This window comes from Lagopus leucura, unplaced genomic scaffold (genome assembly GCF_019238085.1).
Source record: "Lagopus leucura isolate 7727_CA_CO unplaced genomic scaffold, USGS_WTPT01 Super-Scaffold_100027, whole genome shotgun sequence".
NCBI lineage: Eukaryota > Metazoa > Chordata > Aves > Galliformes > Phasianidae > Lagopus > Lagopus leucura.
Window position 1 is genome coordinate 5649536 of NW_024962278.1, and position 17173 is coordinate 5666708.

The 17173-nt window shown below is 38.1% G+C and overlaps 1 protein-coding gene across 1 annotated transcript in view; it reads left to right on the top strand.

Annotated features, from left to right (window-relative positions):
- The window catches only part of ATP10B (ATPase phospholipid transporting 10B (putative)), a 61177-nt gene that overhangs the window by 31457 nt on the left and 12547 nt on the right, over window positions 1-17173 (top strand). Inside the window, exons 7-15 of the mRNA XM_042880688.1 lie at window positions 1501-1632; window positions 4235-4362; window positions 5290-5542; window positions 6387-6619; window positions 11721-11900; window positions 12489-13074; window positions 13591-13697; window positions 14399-14525; window positions 16024-16208. Of these exons, the coding sequence (XP_042736622.1) occupies window positions 1501-1632; window positions 4235-4362; window positions 5290-5542; window positions 6387-6619; window positions 11721-11900; window positions 12489-13074; window positions 13591-13697; window positions 14399-14525; window positions 16024-16208 (1931 nt within the window). The remainder of the gene's footprint in view (window positions 1-1500; window positions 1633-4234; window positions 4363-5289; window positions 5543-6386; window positions 6620-11720; window positions 11901-12488; window positions 13075-13590; window positions 13698-14398; window positions 14526-16023; window positions 16209-17173) is intronic.

A 17173-nucleotide genomic window follows, 5' to 3' on the forward strand; every position in this document is an offset into this window, starting at 1 on the left:
AATCTTTGAGGGGGACTAAAGAGCTTTGTCCCAAGGCATTTGTTGTTGGCTTTATTTGTTGTTGTTTATTTGTTGTTTTTTTTCAACACAAAATATTCCATTAAGACTGACGTAAGAAGAGAAGTGAGAAGCAAGATTTACAGAGCTGCTGGAGGAACCACGTGCAGGCTGTAGTGCTCTCATTTTCTTTGTAACTCAGTGGTAAAAGCATTTGTTCACAGAAGGAAAGGCTGAACATGAGTGAACCCACACCTCCTGATTCACAAGTAGTGCCCTGACTTAGCTGACTTGGTACAGTAAGCGAAATACGTGTGCTGAAAAGGAAGGAGTACTGGTGGTGTGAGTTGGTCCCCCCAGCATAGCTCTGGGTTGTGTAGAAATTACATAGTTATTGGAATGGGAAGCCAAGAGTCCCTGCTCTTAGTGAATGTCCTGAACATAAGGCTGGATAGTAATTTTCTCTCTCGCTCTCTACCTCTGTTAATATTCTTTGATGTAAAGCTGGAGCGAATCCAATAGCAGTGATTAAATCACTCCTTACTTCCAGCTTTTGGTTCAAATCACTTCTCTAGGAAAAGCCAAAAGATAGATGGGCGAACAGTACCTCTCACACACTAAACACACGTATAAACAACAATGCAAATACAAGGCTGCGTGACCTTTATTTTTTATTATAGAAATTAGTATAAAATATACAATTTAACATAGCAACAGATAGAATCCAGGTATTCCATTTGTGGAGCCATGGTTTAGATGATATTAGTAAAATAGAAAAAGCAAATTCTGCTTGTTGGCTTCTTACAGAACTCTTTTCTAATTACAAGTAGTCCAGCTCAATTTTAATTCAGTGTGTTCTTAGGATTTAGTGGGCTCTTTTTCATTCCTTGCTCTGCTGTTTTGTTAGCACTTTACATCCACATGATGAAAAAGTAAATAACATTAGTGTACTTCACTGCTGGACCTGACATGTTGGATTGTATTTAAGTTAATACATGAAACATGTCTAGTGGCTCCCAAATAGCTAATGAATAATATTTCCAATATTTTTCAAATGTTGATTCCAGGGACCAGTATAGCACCTGATCATGTTGATTATAAAACTCCAAAATGCAATATTATTATTCCTTTTCCTTCCATTCTCCAGGAGATTTAGCTGTTATGTAGGAGAATATCTGTGCTTCTGAGTCTCAAGTGTTTTGAATATTGGTACAATCCTTGTTCCTATTGAACCTGCTGCCTTTGAGAAAGTAAAATGTATGTGTCAGCTTAAAGCTGAAATGTAATTGAGCTCTTCTGTAAACCCCTACCTAGATTTAGTGTCTCATATATTCTGACATTCAGTCAAATGGGAAAATGGGCAATACAGTTCCTCAATGAAGCTGGAGATAAATTAATATTAATCATGATCATCCCACTTTGTGAAATGCTTTTTTTTCGAAAGAAAAAAAAAAACCTGCAAAATGTTATGTAAACATGATGATATCCATTTGCTTTTTGAAGGTCATGAAACCAAGGCCATGCTGAATAACAATGGTCCTCGCTACAAGCGCAGCAAGATAGAGCGACGGATGAACATGGATATTTTCTTGTGTGTGGGACTCCTGTTCATAATGTGTCTTGTTGGTTCTATAGGTATGAAGCGCTGACAAAAATCTTTTGATTCCTATTTTCTACAATGATTATTAAAACTGATCTTACAGAGACAAGTGAGATCAGATCTAGAGCTGAAGGCCTCAGGCTTTTGGAATCTAGGTTCTTTGGTCTTATAACATACAAATTGAAATGGCAAATCTGAGCAATTTGGATGGAAGAAAACTCAGCCATGGCTGTAAATATTTCAGATAAGATCTGTTTCCTCTATAAAATATGTGTAACGCAACCAAGTGAAAGCTGTTGACTTAATGCATAGAGTGCTGCTCTGAAAGTCATGTATCCTATTTTATCATGTTGGCTCAAGATGTGAGAGACTGATGTTGGTGGAATGGCAGCAAAAGTTGAACCTTTCCACCAGTATTCTGTTACCTTTTGCTGCCGTGCAACAAATGGAAGTAGAGAAGCACTGTGGCACAACAGCGTCTGACATGGCAGTGTGTATGAAGCAAAAGTGTGTCATTGAATTCCTCTATGCTGTAGGAAATGGCATCCATTGACTTTCATATTGCTTGTTCCTTATATGACTAAAAAATATAATGATGCAGCTTTACCTACATTTCTGTAACATTTTCCTAAACATCTTCATGGTGACTTTAGCAACCCATGAGCTGCACATGGGTAATTCATTTGGTTCCCGATCTCTAAAGCTATCTTCTTCTCAAAGGCCTTTTTGGCACAGGCTGAGCTGAATCAATTGCTTAAATAGGAGCATTGCATTTTTCTAGGGGCTTCCCTTCTTGAACACCGCAACTAGATGGGGCTGAGGTTATCTGACTCTGATTTACTTGATTGATGATCTCAAAGGCCTTGCTTTCATTGCGCAGAAGCACCCACTTGCCCTACGGGTCTGATAGCAATCTGTCCCTGGCAGGTCACTATTAATGGATCTCCTAACCCTGAGGAGAAGGGCCAGATTTTAAGCCTGCTAAGCTTTGAGTGGGTCACTGCTTTTGAAAGATAACAGAGGCTCCCATGAGAATTTTGTGTTCAAAGCCTCTTTTCTTTTTAATCTATTTCATCTCAGTGATAACTTGCTTAGTGTTACTGCTCTGATTTAGTTTTGTAGAGACAAAGTCAAATCATGTGGCCCTGTCAAGCCTTCCTGAACCTTCCCCAGAGCCCTGCGATGTGACCCACCAGTCAGTCATCACTGTAACACTGTTAGAAGTAAAGGCCATCCAAAAAGATGAACAATAGAACTGACTTAATCACTTTTTTAATTTTGCTGCTTCATGTTGCAATGGGCCTTCTTGGCACAGAAATGGGATTTCAGTTTGACAACTGAGCTCTATGTGAGGGAGAGAGAGAGAGACTTCATTTTCGTTGTTCCCTGACTGCTGTCATGTCAATTTAGAACTTGTCTTTGTCTGGTGTGTAGGAGCCCTTGAGTAATAAAGTCCTTTAACTTAAGGTTTGAAGTGGTCTCAGATGAAAAAAAAAAAAAAAAAAGAAAAAGAAAAAAAATTTAAAAAACAATTTATATGCTCAGGTTAAGAAGAAGAAAAAAAAAGAAAAAGAAGAAAGACTTTAAAATATTCATAGTTTAGTTGAAACGTGTAAAGCAGGAACAAGTATACCAACTTTCATCTGTTTGAAAGATCCCACTGCTTTACCGTGAGTTTTTTGCAACCTTGTCTGAATGTAGGGCTCCAGGAAGAAACAGTACAGGTGAATCCATCAGTATTTTCCTTGCACACAGTGAAAAAAGAGGGGGAAGGAGTGAGTTGTACACCATAGCTGTACCAGCATCCTCAGTTGTGATCGAAGTCTCTAGCAGACAGAAAATATTGCTGAAATAATTTTAATTCTTTTGGCAGGATTTTAGTAGGCAGATGCTCCAAAACGGTCGCTTGCTTAATTGGTGCTAATAGAAGTTTTATCAGAACTGGATGCACAAAGTGGACTAATAGGGGATTTTGGCAGGAAAAGGGCATCTAGAGCAATGACAGTGTGTGGAAACTAAGTCATTTGTGCTGGCTACATGTCAAGTTTCTGACTCTGTATTAAATTTATGTCTGTAGTGGCAATATGAAAGGTGGTAAAGAAATCGTGATGGAATGTTGGTAAGTCCTGAACCAGAGCTGTAGTAGTGCAATTTGGGAGTGTGTGTTAACTGACGGGGAATTGAGGAAATGTAAAAACTAGCTACCTGAATTAATTTTTAATTTAATGTTAGCATGTAATTATGAAGATTTCAGATTGTCTATGCAGACAGTGATACATCTTTCTGTTAGAAAGAGGAATAGGAGCCTTCAGCACTGAGGACTTTTAAAGCTAAGTGGCAGAGATGGAATCCTCGCATGATAAAAGATGGAGTGAGAAGAGATCTACACAGGCATAAGGGCCATGGGAGAAACCTGCTGAAGGACAGGTGGAAAAAAAATCGCCATGCCCAACGTGTCTGTTATGTGCATGTGCTACAAAGTTCTGCGTATGTTTGGCATTCTTCAGCAGATTTGCAGCACTGCTTGGGTACTTGAGTTGGAAGCGTTCTTCTTAATTAGCACTGCAGTCCATATCAGAAGCTTTATCAGTCACCGTCCTGCTCAGTGTGTTTCAATATCACATATAATTCCTACAGGGCATGGCATTTGGTCTGGAAGTTTCCCAGAACACCCACCTTATGATGTCCCAGATGAGAATGGCAATTTTCTGTCTCCAGTTCTTTCTGGCTTCTACATGTTCTTGACTATGATAATCTTGTTGCAGGTAAAAGACAAAGCTTCTCTGTTACTTTCAAGGAAGAAGGTATTAAAAACTGACTACAATCAGTAATAAAGAAAATAATATCAATGAATAGATTGTTCAGTATTTTCTTGATCCTATTTGGAAATTTTGTGAAGAGTCTTTCAAATCATCAAAGTGGGGAATGCACTATAACACAAATTTTCTTTGTTGCTTATAAACCTCACAGGGATATATACAGGAAGAACAGGTATTGTATCTCTGAACAGCTCCAGAGTATCAAGGATATGTGTAGAGAATGCTTACATCCAAATATCAGTTGTTTGGTGTTGTTTATTTTTTTTCTTTTGCCTACGTTCATCATTCCTAGGTAGAAATGCCACTCAATGTCTCAAGAAAATAGTGAAACAAAACTTGTAGTTTTCACCTACAGGGAATAATAACTAGGTAAGGTTCTGCAGGTTTAGAAAATAAGCTAAATTAAAAGTAAGGTGCTCATATATCTGGATCTGATCAAACGTAATTGAGAAAGAACAATTAATAGGATGGGGGAAAATCACATTTACTTTTCAGGTTTCTTGAGATTGAGATCTGCTGAGATTAAAGTGGACAGGATTTCTTTGATATGAGTAAAATAAGAAGAGAACTTTTTGAGCTGCTTAGATTCCTTAGGGGCTTATTCTTCATTACTGAAACAGAATATCTGTGCATCTTATGAATTCAGAATTATTTCACGGTGGGGAAGTTATTGGATAGGAAGCGTTGCATATAAAGGCATTGCTTGTTAAACAGGTTTACACCAAGAGGTAGTTTGTGCTAGTGTATCATTTCTGACTTTCAGGAGGGTAAGAGCAGCATTTACCTTGGTCCAGAAAATGTGTTTTTGTAAGAGCATTCTCTGGAAGATTCATCCTTCGGGTTGGTTCTCACAGAGATTTTAATCTCTTTCAGGTTTTGATCCCCATTTCTCTTTATGTGTCCATTGAATTAGTCAAGTTGGGCCAAGTCTTTTTAATTCACAATGACATTGACCTATATAATGAAGAAGCAGATTTGCCCATACAGTGCCGAGCCCTAAATATTACTGAAGATCTTGGGCAAATCCAATATATTTTCTCAGACAAAACTGGGACACTAACAGAAAACAAAATGGTATTCCGACGCTGTACTGTGGATGGACATGAGTTTTCACATCAGGAAAATGGTAAGGGAAACTCCTACACTTGCTTTTTTCTCTCAGCTACTAAATCTTCATAATTTAAATATTAATATTTCAGCCTCCTGAGCCTTCTGACTGGGTCAGTGGTTTTGTATCCTTTTTGTGAGGGACTTCCCTTTACGGAGACTCCTGAAAGTTTTAAATGATATGGAGGTTAGATTGGGAAGTTGTTTTGGTTTCCTGCACTGCACTTGAGAGTGCAAAGAGAACGTTTAATTCTTCATTTCTTAATAAGTGCCAGCCAATCTTTCACAGATTCACAAACTGAGATTAGTTAGTAATCAAGCTCAGTGGATCCAGAAGTAGTTACCATAGTGTGATATGAACGAAGGCTCATTTTCACCTAGAGTCAACTTTAGCTGCAAGCTGTATCTGAAGCCTCTTGGCATTCAGCACTGAATCTGAACTTTTGACTCAGACCCTCCTTGGTTGCTACTTTCTCTCCCTATGTTGTGCAAAGGATTTTATTAAGCTGGCAAGCAGCTGCCAGAAAGATGTTTGTGCTCTGTGACTGAGAGCATTAGCAAATTTGTGAAACTGTATTTCATTAACCAGTTCCAGCCAACTGCAAAGAGCAGTTAAATAGACCTAGCATCCTTAAAAATGACTGATCACTTTGAAGTGCATTTTTGTTTTCTTGCAATAACAAACATTGCAGAGAGGGAGTTGCCGGAAGCTGAAGTGGATAATGAAGTTTTTCTGGTTAGGACTTTGGGGTTGTTTTAGCTTTTGGTTGGTTTATTTCAAGGGTTTTTTAACTAAACAAGGAATTTCTTCTGAGCCATGCCAAGAACAGTGTAAGAGGTGAGGTTTTGTTTTCTGTTTACAGCCAAGCGCCTGGAAATGCACAAAGAGTTGGACTTAGAAGATGAGGACTTCGCAAAACTTCAGCAATTCACACTTCCTCCAATGAATATTGAAAAACCAGCCACTTATCAGAGGACCATGAGACCTTTAAGGAGGTCCCAGAGTGCCAGGGCTCACTTTCAGGGGCATACAAGGAGCAGATCACTTGGTCGTCGTGATAGCAACCAATCTCAAGTGGCATTCAGCAGTACCATTGTGAGTACAAGAAGACTGAGTTGGCATGTCTTTAAGGAATTCTCCTTTCTATGGCATTTTCTGATGGGGAGCTGACAGGGAGACAGGAGAAATCCTAGACCTGGTAGAGCTAAGGATTGTTTGATGTAGTTTTAAGTTCAATTTAAGATCCTGCTTGTCTCATTCAGTTCCTCTGTCATGTAGAAGTAGATATTAGTCAGTGTTCCTCCTGTTCTTGGAATATGGTGGGTCTGTCAGTTGTTCTCACGTTTCCCAACCCAGTCCTCGAGTAATATTGAGAACCACTCTTTGTCTTTTTCCTTTATATGTCAGTGTGACAAAGGAATTCCTTGCCAGATATATTTCCTCTGCCAGGCCTCTTCAGTTTCTTCCGGATTTAAACTGCCCTGGTTGGTTGATTGGTTTGTCTGCCTATTGTTGTTTTGCTTGAGGCTGCGGGGGTTTTTGGTCTTTTTTTGTCATTGCTGTTACTGTTTTGAGGTGGGTTTTGTGTTTTGTTTTTGTTTGTTTATTTTAGTATCAAATATTTGCTTTATAGAGAGAGGTTAAGCTACTGTCCTGGGAATTACTGGCCTCTGCTGCTGTCAGTCTATTTGGCGACATCAGCTAACCTCAGTGAGAAATATGAAGATGCAATAAAAATGAAGACACTTAGCTATTGCTTAGAGACTGTGCTGGGTGTTGATGTCCTTCAGATGATGCACAGTAATGTCTTTTTTTTATACATGGCCAATTCCCTCAATGTAAAATGGGAATCATAACATTTTCTATGTCTCTGTTTGTTTCCTCTCCTCTGATGCATTTGTGCATTGCTAAGAACAGCTGGAGCATCTTGGATCCTCTGGTTATACAGACAGTATTGTGGGTTTGAAAGTATCTCAATCAAAGTTTCTCATTAAAAATCCATTTTCAAATGCCTGAGTGAAATATTGCTGTTTATTGAACTTAAGGCTTGCAGAGTCCTTATGGATTAATGTTTCTGTTTAACTACAAACGATGAAGAATTCAGTGGTAGTCAACAGTTGTCAAATGAGGTTCTCACTATGAAATCATGAGGCTCACATTCTTCAGATCAACAAAATGCAAGTAAAAGCAAAACCTTGCTCTTTTTGAAATGCAAAGTCCAAAGGCCAGTAGCTGGGACTGTATGATTTGTTTTTGCTTTTTCTTAACACATGCCAAATTTCCAAGGGTTAATGTGCCAACCATTTGAAAGCTTCTCATGGAAATTAGTAGCCTCAGGTAACAGGAAAATTGAAGAACTTTGCACTGCTGAGAGAACACTGTGGTTTTTGGGTAAGGGTTAGCACAGCATCTGCTGTGAGCACCTGCATATCAGAACTCTTGCCAAGAAAAACATTTTTAAAAAAGAGAGCTCTTGATGTGATAACATCCTGCAAAATGCAGAGAGTTTAATTGGAAAATAGCTATGACAGCCAAAGAATGATCACATACTAATGTTAAAAATGTATATGCAAACAACTTTTAATGGAAGATTATCTATGCAGCAATCACAAAATTTGCTTATTGTTAATCAGCCTTAGGTGGATCAGTGATAACCAGGTTGCACATAGTATTTTAAGTGCGTTTGCACAGCAGCAGTTGATTGTGTCTGCACATCAGTGTGTCTGAAACTTTGTCTCGGTATTCTGAACCGCTCTGCAATTAGGAAGCTCTACAGCTACACAATGTATTTCAGCCTGCCTGTTTGTCAGAGTGTTCTCTGCTTGACAAGTTTTGAAGTTTTGCTGAAATCTGAAAATCTCTTATCAATTAACTTGTTCATCTCACTGCATCTCTGAGCTCAAGATGAGGATGATGGGTATTTCATGGCATTTGATAAAGTTAGTTAAACTGGAGACTGCAGATCCTGGAAGAATAACTGAACAGCATAGCTTGTCTTTCCTGGAGTAAATATAACACAGTTATTTAGTGGAATCGAAATCCTATGGCTTACCTTCTTTTTTTTCCCTTCCCAATATTTCTGTCTGTAGTACTTGTGATCCATGACAGTTTATGGAGCCTCATTGCATACTGTTTATGAAGTTCATAAGATAAGATGAATCCCATGTCCAGATACAGCCCCGTAAAATTCACTGGCACAGTCTGTTCAGTGGGAAGGTCTTGGACAACGGAAAAGCAAAATTGTAAAAAAATCCTAATTTGTTGTTAGCAGCTGTATCTCTTGCTATCTCTAGAAGCAAAGGAAAAAATAAAAAATAGAGGCCAACCTTTTAGCTGGACAGATCTGTTCGTATCCAAACTCAAGCTATTCCAAAAATCTGTAGTTGAGAAGTGTTGTCATGTCTGTAGTATTATACTGATATCATAAAAAAAATGCGTAATGTCTGTGTATGTCTTAAGTTTTATGTGGAATGTAAAGGACAGAAGAATGGTGTAGACTTCAGAAAGCTCTAAAAGAGTCTGAGAGAAACAAACGCAGTGACTGATTTATTCATTTCATAAACATTTATGAGAACTCTGGAGGGAGAAGGACGAGTCCGTATATAAACTGTCTAGTGCCATTGGGACAAGAACAGACTCACCTGTTCTTTCATATCTCTTGTGAAAATGTAAACTGGTATTTATCCTGCCTGTCTGGATCTCTAAAGAGACAGCCTTCAGCCAAGGCAGAGGACATCACCTCACTTTAGAGGCTTCAAGATGTCATTGGCCCCGTTACTCATTTCTTTCCGTACCTCGGTAAGAAACAGTCTTGATTTACTTCATTCATGTGATTCTTTGTGGCTGCTGCAACTTCTCAGGGGGAAAAATAGTGTACTATAAACCACAGAGCTATGGTTGACAGAAAGACTTCAGGGAACATTAAAAGAGTAAAAAAAAAATACAAAATTATAATAAAATTTGGAAGAGAACAATGCATTAGCATTTACATGTCTCTACCTTTACATGTCCTTATGAATTTAGATCTTGACAGCACATTTCTTCCTAGATTTAATGGTTCCAATAAAGAGTGCCCTGCTATTAGAATCATTTCATGGAGATTTCAATTGTCCTATTGCCATCAGGTTTTAGTGCCATCAAGTAGAAGAAATGCTATCAAACTAATGGGAAATCTTAACAATTGAATGGTACTAGCCATTTTACAACTTCAGCACTTTACTAACATGATTACTATGATTGAAAGTGTGGTAAATTTAATTGATCATCATCACTGATGCTGCTCTGTTTCATTTTCTGTTTTGTTCATTTGGTTTTCTGTTTGTTCAGGCTAATCAATGAACAGATTTTTTTGTCTGAATTCTTTTATCTGCTGACATTTCATAAGGGTGAATGCAGGAAGACAGGGAAATTCAAGTCAGCCCTGCTTTCACTAGATGTAAATATAAAGAGAGGCTTCTCTGGCTTTCATATTTTATTTTTTTTTTTTTAAATCTGTTTCTGAAACCACAATTGACTTCACAATTTTCCATTTTTTTCCAGAGATAAATTTTGAGAATATTTCAATTTAAATAGAATACATACTTCCACACTGCCATTTTTTGCATGAGTTAGAGGCAGATGGTGAGGATGTAGATAAAAAAAAAAAAAAAAAAAAAAATTGGATGGGATTAGGAGAGGCTGAGATCCCTGTGTACCAATTTGTGGTTCTTGAGGTTCATTCTAACTGTGGTGCTGCACATGCGTATTATAAGAATTGATAAGAATAGCTGGGCAAAGAGAGAATTCCTAATCATCAGTATTTAGAATTGAATGTAATCCCCAACATGACTGTTTTGAGAGTTGTGACAGCACATATGTGTTATTCACAGGAATTACCCACTTAGTCCTCATGGCACTGCTGTACCTAGCAGGCACACTGCAGGCAGCAGACAACTACCTGTTGTGTGTTGTAGTATGATGCTGTTAAAGGGTTTCTGAAGAATGACCATTGTAACTTTTCAGCTTCTGATTCATTCTAAGAGACCTGAGCAGATATTTAAGAAGCAGGCTCTTCCCCAATGCATATCAATTTTCTAGTGGAGGGAATGTATCTGTACTTAAATATTTCCCCAAATACAAAAGAAAAAGCATGAAAGCACATAACCAGAATTTCCTGTAGCAAAGAAAGTGCATTATCTTGCTTTATATTTGGATTTCAGCTGAGTTCTGTGCTTCAACAAAATGAGCAATAGATTTATTTTCAATTATTAGGACAATTTAAGAACCAGTATTCATGTTTGCAAGCGGGAGTTAACAATGTACCATTCAGCTCAGCACTACACAGCCATAAAGGTGGTTGATTGATTGCTGCTGCATATTTAGGGAACTCGAGAAAACTGTGCCAGATTGAAGAAGAAGAGGGGTAATAACTGAGATGAACTAGAAAGCAGCTAAATCACTTTGTCAGTTCCTTAAAGAACGCATACAAAAGTCTTAGCTCACAGGAAGGTGTCTCTAACTTGGGAAGCTCCAGTTAAATATGGCCCTGAATTAAATCCAAACCACACTCTGCTAACATGAAATTTCTGTTAAAAGTAGCATTCCCACAGCCTACATCAGATTAAATTGTAGATAAATGACATTGTTAAGTAGTTCGGCTTGTGAATTTAGGTTTGATTATAGACAAGGTGGTAAAATTACAACACCATTTCAAGAACAAATGCGTTATGCATGCATTCATTTATTTGTTGTAAAACTTAGGAAAAACAATTTGAGACAAACTTCTCTTTCAGGAAGCAGAGCTGTATTGTAAGCAAGCCATAAGCCACCTGTATTCTCTGTTGAAGTAAAATTCCCATTCCCCCAGTGTGATAGGAGATTCCAAATGCATTTCCATCTGGGATGCCCCTTAATTCAATAGTCAGCACTTTCAAAATTGGGGGTCATATTATAGACTATTTTTGGCATATATCTCAGAAGAAATAAAATTCTGAAACTTCCTTCTATTTTAAGGAGTATTTCCTCCTAATAATCTAATTAGTTATTCAGCCTTTAGGAATCCATCCTTTCCCCTAGACATTCAGTAAAAAGGCATTTACCTTACATAATTCTAGGTGTGAACTCAGTAAGAGATAACAAAAAAAATACTGAGCTGAGAGCTCTTTCTTGGTGACAGCTGTAAATGCAAATAATTCTCCTTAAGTAACTTCTCTTGCAGGAGAAGGATGTGACTCCGGATAGCAGGCTGCTGAGGAGAGTGAGGGAAGCTGCACTGCGGACTGAAAACCTCTCTCCTTTTATACATATGAAAACTGCCACTGCTCTCACTGACTTTTTTCTTGCCCTTGCCATCTGCAATACAGTCGTAGTCTCCACAACTACTGAGCCAAGACAAAGGGTAATCTAACTTTGATTAACCATTCAAGAGAAATTAATTATGCTTGCATTTAACAACATAGGGTAGTGTTCAGTGAAACCTGAGCAATGGTTATTTGGGGCACTCTTCTCTAGTTCTTTTACCTTTTGTGTAGTGTGCACCATCTCACTGCCTACATACATCCCTACCCAACAAGGCTCTTTATGTTTGATGGATAGCTGTGACTACCATGCTATCTGCACTTTCCCTTTTAGCTTTAATATTACATTTACTGTAATAAATATGCTGAATGTACTGGGTTTTCTCTTATCTCTCAGGCCGTTAACAGAATTACAAGAGCCTTGATTCCATCTCTATTTCAGAGGAAGAGAGACAAATCACCATCACATTTGGATGTCACTTCACAAATGACTCCTCTACAGATTTCCCCAACACAGTTAAATAGGAAAAAAAAAAAACAAAAAAAAAAAAAACAAAAAAACATTGCAGCTCTATTTTATTAATGTCACTTAGATGCAAAGAAATATGTTTTGCTTTTGGAAAATATCTTGTAGCTCATATTTGTTTATTTTTGACCACGGTAAACCAAGATTTTCTCATAATTTCTAGGTTACAGTCCCACCACCAATAAAACCCTCAGGAATCACCCTGGAGAAGATTCATCAGATATTTCAGCGGCTGAAACTAGTAAGCCTTAGCCAGTCTTTTTCATCTTCTCAGTCTAGTTCAGACCTAGGAGCTAGCTTCAGTGCAAAGAACACAGAGGAGCATCTTGCCACGCTGGATTGCTGTGACAACGATGACAGCTGCTGTGACAGCAGTAGGGGCGCTGGGCTCCAGGACAAGAGCAGCACAGACATTGGCAGTGCTTCCTTGGATGAGGTTTTTCAGTCTGTTACTCGTGCTACTTTGCCAACAGACTTTTGCTATGAGGCTGAGAGCCCAGATGAGGCAGCACTTGTCTATGCTGCCCAAGCATACAGTTTTACTTTAGTGTCCCGGACTCCTGAACAGGTGACAGTACGGTTGCCACAGGGCACACTTCTAACTTTTGATATTCTCTACACTTTGGGATTTGACTCAGTAAGGAAAAGGATGTCTGTAGTGGTGAGACACCCTCTGACCAAGGAGATCATTGTCTACACAAAAGGAGCTGACTCTGTTATAATGGACTTGTTGGAAGACCCTGGCAAAGGTAATTAGTCAAAGAGCTATTTCTGTTGTGTCTCCTACACAGGGGCATAAGAAGTCTGCAGTACCATTTTTTGCATTAAATATTATATCTAGGCATCAGGAGTATAAAAAAAGAACAAGCTCTCCATGGTGTTATCCTTGCATATCAGAACTGAGGTACTTATTTAACCAGAGGAGTGCTGAGAATATGGAATGGGCTAATTAAAATTCACTGACGATGCTAACCCGTGTGGACTGTGTACTCTGCAATAATACTGTCATAAGGAGCTGACCATGGTATTTTAGCTTGTCAGCAAGAGTGCTATAACATTAAAAAAACAAACAAACAAAAAGCAAGTAATGTAGTTTTAAAGGAAACAGGGAACCTTACTAAGCTTTTGATTCATGCAACCCATGGCCACTTTAAAGGGAATTGCTGTTACTACGAAGTCCTGTTTTCACTAATGTCCACCCTTAGGTGATTAAGTCTGAAATGATCTGTGCTTAACATATGGAATATTTTCCTTGTATTTCATAGCTGATACTAATGCAGAGAGGAGAATGAAAAGAATAAAGGACAAAACACAGAAACATTTGGACTACTATGCACGTGATGGCCTCCGAACTCTTTGCATAGCTAAGAAGGTAGGAAGGCATTCCCTAATGTTTGCAGTTTTCTGTATATGGCATTAGATTTATTAGAAAAATGCAGTAGTTATAATGCTTTGTTCTTTGGAAAACAAGACTGATTGAGCACATTTTATGTCATTCTTTGATTGTTCTGCATTCTTTTTCTCCTCTTTTTCTCCAGTGTTTGGCCAGTTTAGGCAGACAATGGATTCTTCATCAGCCTCAATGCATTCATTTCTGTTTATCCTGTGGTAACTCTAGCTGACCTTTTCTAGTACAGATTCCGGGAAAGAAACAGAAAGTCCATAAGAGAGCCAACCTTCTGTTTTTCTTGGCATTCAGCTTTCCAAAATCTTGTTCTCAGCCTGGGTCAGTGCATTTTAGCCTGATACAGAAGGTGTCTGTGCAATAAATGGGTCATATTCAAACACTCGAGAAATGTGGAGTGATCTTCAGAATCTGTGTGCTCCAGTCCAGACTCTGAGCTGAGGGCTGTGGGAACAGCAGTTTCTGTAGACCATGTTTTTAATACTTAGCTCCTGCATTGCTACTGATTGCTGCTCTTTCTGCAATCTAAAATTGAAAAAGTTTGTGCTGTTTTGAAGGCAACGGAGTACCATAACAATCCAGGAGCTAAGTCTTGCAATCCAGAGTGTCGGCGTCCTTCTCCTCTTATTTAAATTTAAAATGAGTTCTGCTTAAATTGTATTATGCAGGTCTTGAGTGAGGATGACTTTCAGAAATGGGCCAATTTTCGTCAAGAGGCAGAAGCTGCAATTGACAACAGAGATGAGCTGTTAATGGAGACAGCACAGCATCTGGAGACCAAACTCACCTTGCTGGGTAGCTAAAAATATGAATTGTCATTGCATGAAGTATCACTTGCTCTTCTGTGATATTCTTGGCAATCAGACAGACAACAGCTTATACTAGTTTATATCAAAAAGGCTTCCTCTGAGGTTTGAAAATCTCAGGGCAAGAGTTCACAATCCAGTGATGGTGTTTAAACAAGTTCTTATGCATTTTGAGTAGCAGTAACTTTGAAAAGGTGTACTGAAACTTTCATGTGCCATAAGCAAAGAACATGTTCATCAGATGTTACTGCAGCTCTGCTGACATGATAGATAATGAAGTTCCCATAACTTGATAGCATTTGTGTCCTCAGATAAACCTATAAAATGGTATATATCGAGTTTATTTTTGAGCACAAATTCCAAGGGAATTTCTATTCTAGAACTGCATTATAAAAAATGGTAACTGCACAAAGGCATTCTTGCTAGCAAATTCCTGCCATCATTTCACTGTCATGTTTGCTTTCTGAATTTTGTAAAATAGTAAACGTATTTCATGTTAAAAGTTACCTTTCTGGTACTTGTGCATCTTCCAAATCCGTAGTATCTTTTTCACTTTCACCTTATTCTGTTAAATTGCAGAGAATTTCAGTGCTTTTTTTCTTCATTTTTCCAAATATTTTGGTCTTTAAGACTTCAGTTTTCAGATTCACCCCATTTTTATCTTTCTGTGAATACAGTCTTTCCCCATACTTTGTTATCCTCTGAATTTCTATGATTGCAAACTAGTGGCATTATGGCTTCTCATAATCTCTGCAATGATTTTAAAAATTAAAGTAACAGCATTAAATGCCATAAGCAGAATGACATAAGAAGTAATGTAGGTCTTGTCAGAATCTGTTACCTTTGCCGACTCTGAAGGCTCTGTGTGCATTCATACTTCATTTCGCAAAAACTGTTATTTTAGCTTGAATCAGTATCTGTAACACACCATGTTTATAGCATCTCCAAACTGACCTCTAGTGGAAGAGATAAGAAGAGTATTTTAACATTCAGGTGGTGATTTGGGTCCAGGATGAGTGTGTGGCATCTGTTTTTAAGTTTGCACATTTTAAAAAAGAAAACATCCTGTATCTTTGCTTTTCCCTTTGATGAGTGGAGCCTCTAACTTGGCAACAGGATAACATTCATTTAAATAGCCAAAGTTCATCTTTCCTGGTTGCTTATATGGGGCTTGATGCAGTACTTTAAAAATGCATATGGTGTAATTCCTCTGGCAGTACATTGTCGTTTTGGTTTATTAAGAAGAAATGAAATGTATTGTTCTAGCATCAAGTAAAATGAAGAGCCAGAATTTGATTGATGACAGATTTAGGTCTTAATCCAGATGCAGATTTTGTGCCTGTGTGCTTATTTGCTGGACAATACATTGATTCAACTCTTTATAAGCTCAGGATAATAACTGAATCATTTTTCTTTAAGAAAAAGAAAGCAAGATGCTTTCCAAATGAAAGAAAATCAGTTCACGTCTTCTTCTCCTGTTTGCCCAGGAGCAACAGGGATTGAAGATCGGCTACAAGATGGAGTGCCTGACACTATCGCAGCGCTTCGAGAAGCTGGGATACAGATCTGGGTGCTGACAGGAGACAAACAGGAAACAGCAGTTAACATTGCATATTCCTGTAAGCTCCTGGACCAAAGGGACACTGTCTTCACTATTAACACAGAAAATAAGGTGAGTGCAGAGAAATAGAGAGTGCTGTCGCTCCATTTCTTCACAGCTTGCAGTTTGACACTGTTCTGCTTTAAGCTGCAATCACCACAAGAAAACACAGCTAAGTCAATGAAACTGCATTAGGCCATACACTCTCTAGACTGCGTGTAACAGGATGAGCTGGAACACAAGACAGTTGTGTATAATTTAGTTCACTTAAAATAAAATGAGTTTCCCAAATAAAATCTATCTTTTCTAAAAATGACCTCTCCAGCGAGCTTTATGAAGAGAATAATATGGAGTTGTGATTCCTTATACATGCAGTTCTGATAAATGCAGTGTCTGATTCTTTAATAGAATTGATAGTTATCTTTTCACATTACAATGGAAATTTCAGCTGCAGTAGTATTATAAATCCAGGTGATATCTGTTGGAAGTTGGGCTTTTGGAAAGTACTTGCATGAGTCAGTCTGGAGAAAAAAAAAAAAAAAAAGAAAAAAAAAAAAAAAAAACAGGTATAGATTTAATGAAATTCAGAACTTTCTAGTTGCATGTTCCCAAATAGGATTAGGCTGAAGCAGAAATATATTGGCAAATAAAAGTGTCTTTTTGAGTAAGCAACATTTCACCTTCTCACATACTTAAATATAGTTCTTGTGAAGAGGTTGAAGAAGCAGTGACTTTATTGACACTCCATCATGGCAAGCTTAGTTGTAGATACACACAGATATTCCCTGAATTTCCATGGGCAGTGAGAAGGTCAGATGGTGGGAAAGGCAAGCATGCTCCAGAATGGAAGTAATCACTTGAAAGGCATTACTGACAGCTCCTGTGGCTCATGAAAATACAGAGAACAATCAGTAGTACAATCTATGGCTACTCCTAAAACCACCTGGACAAAGAAGAGAAATAGAGAAACTTTCAACAGAGGTAGATGCCATTAAGGACAGTGAGGATTAAATACTTTAGAAAAACAGCTCTTGCTT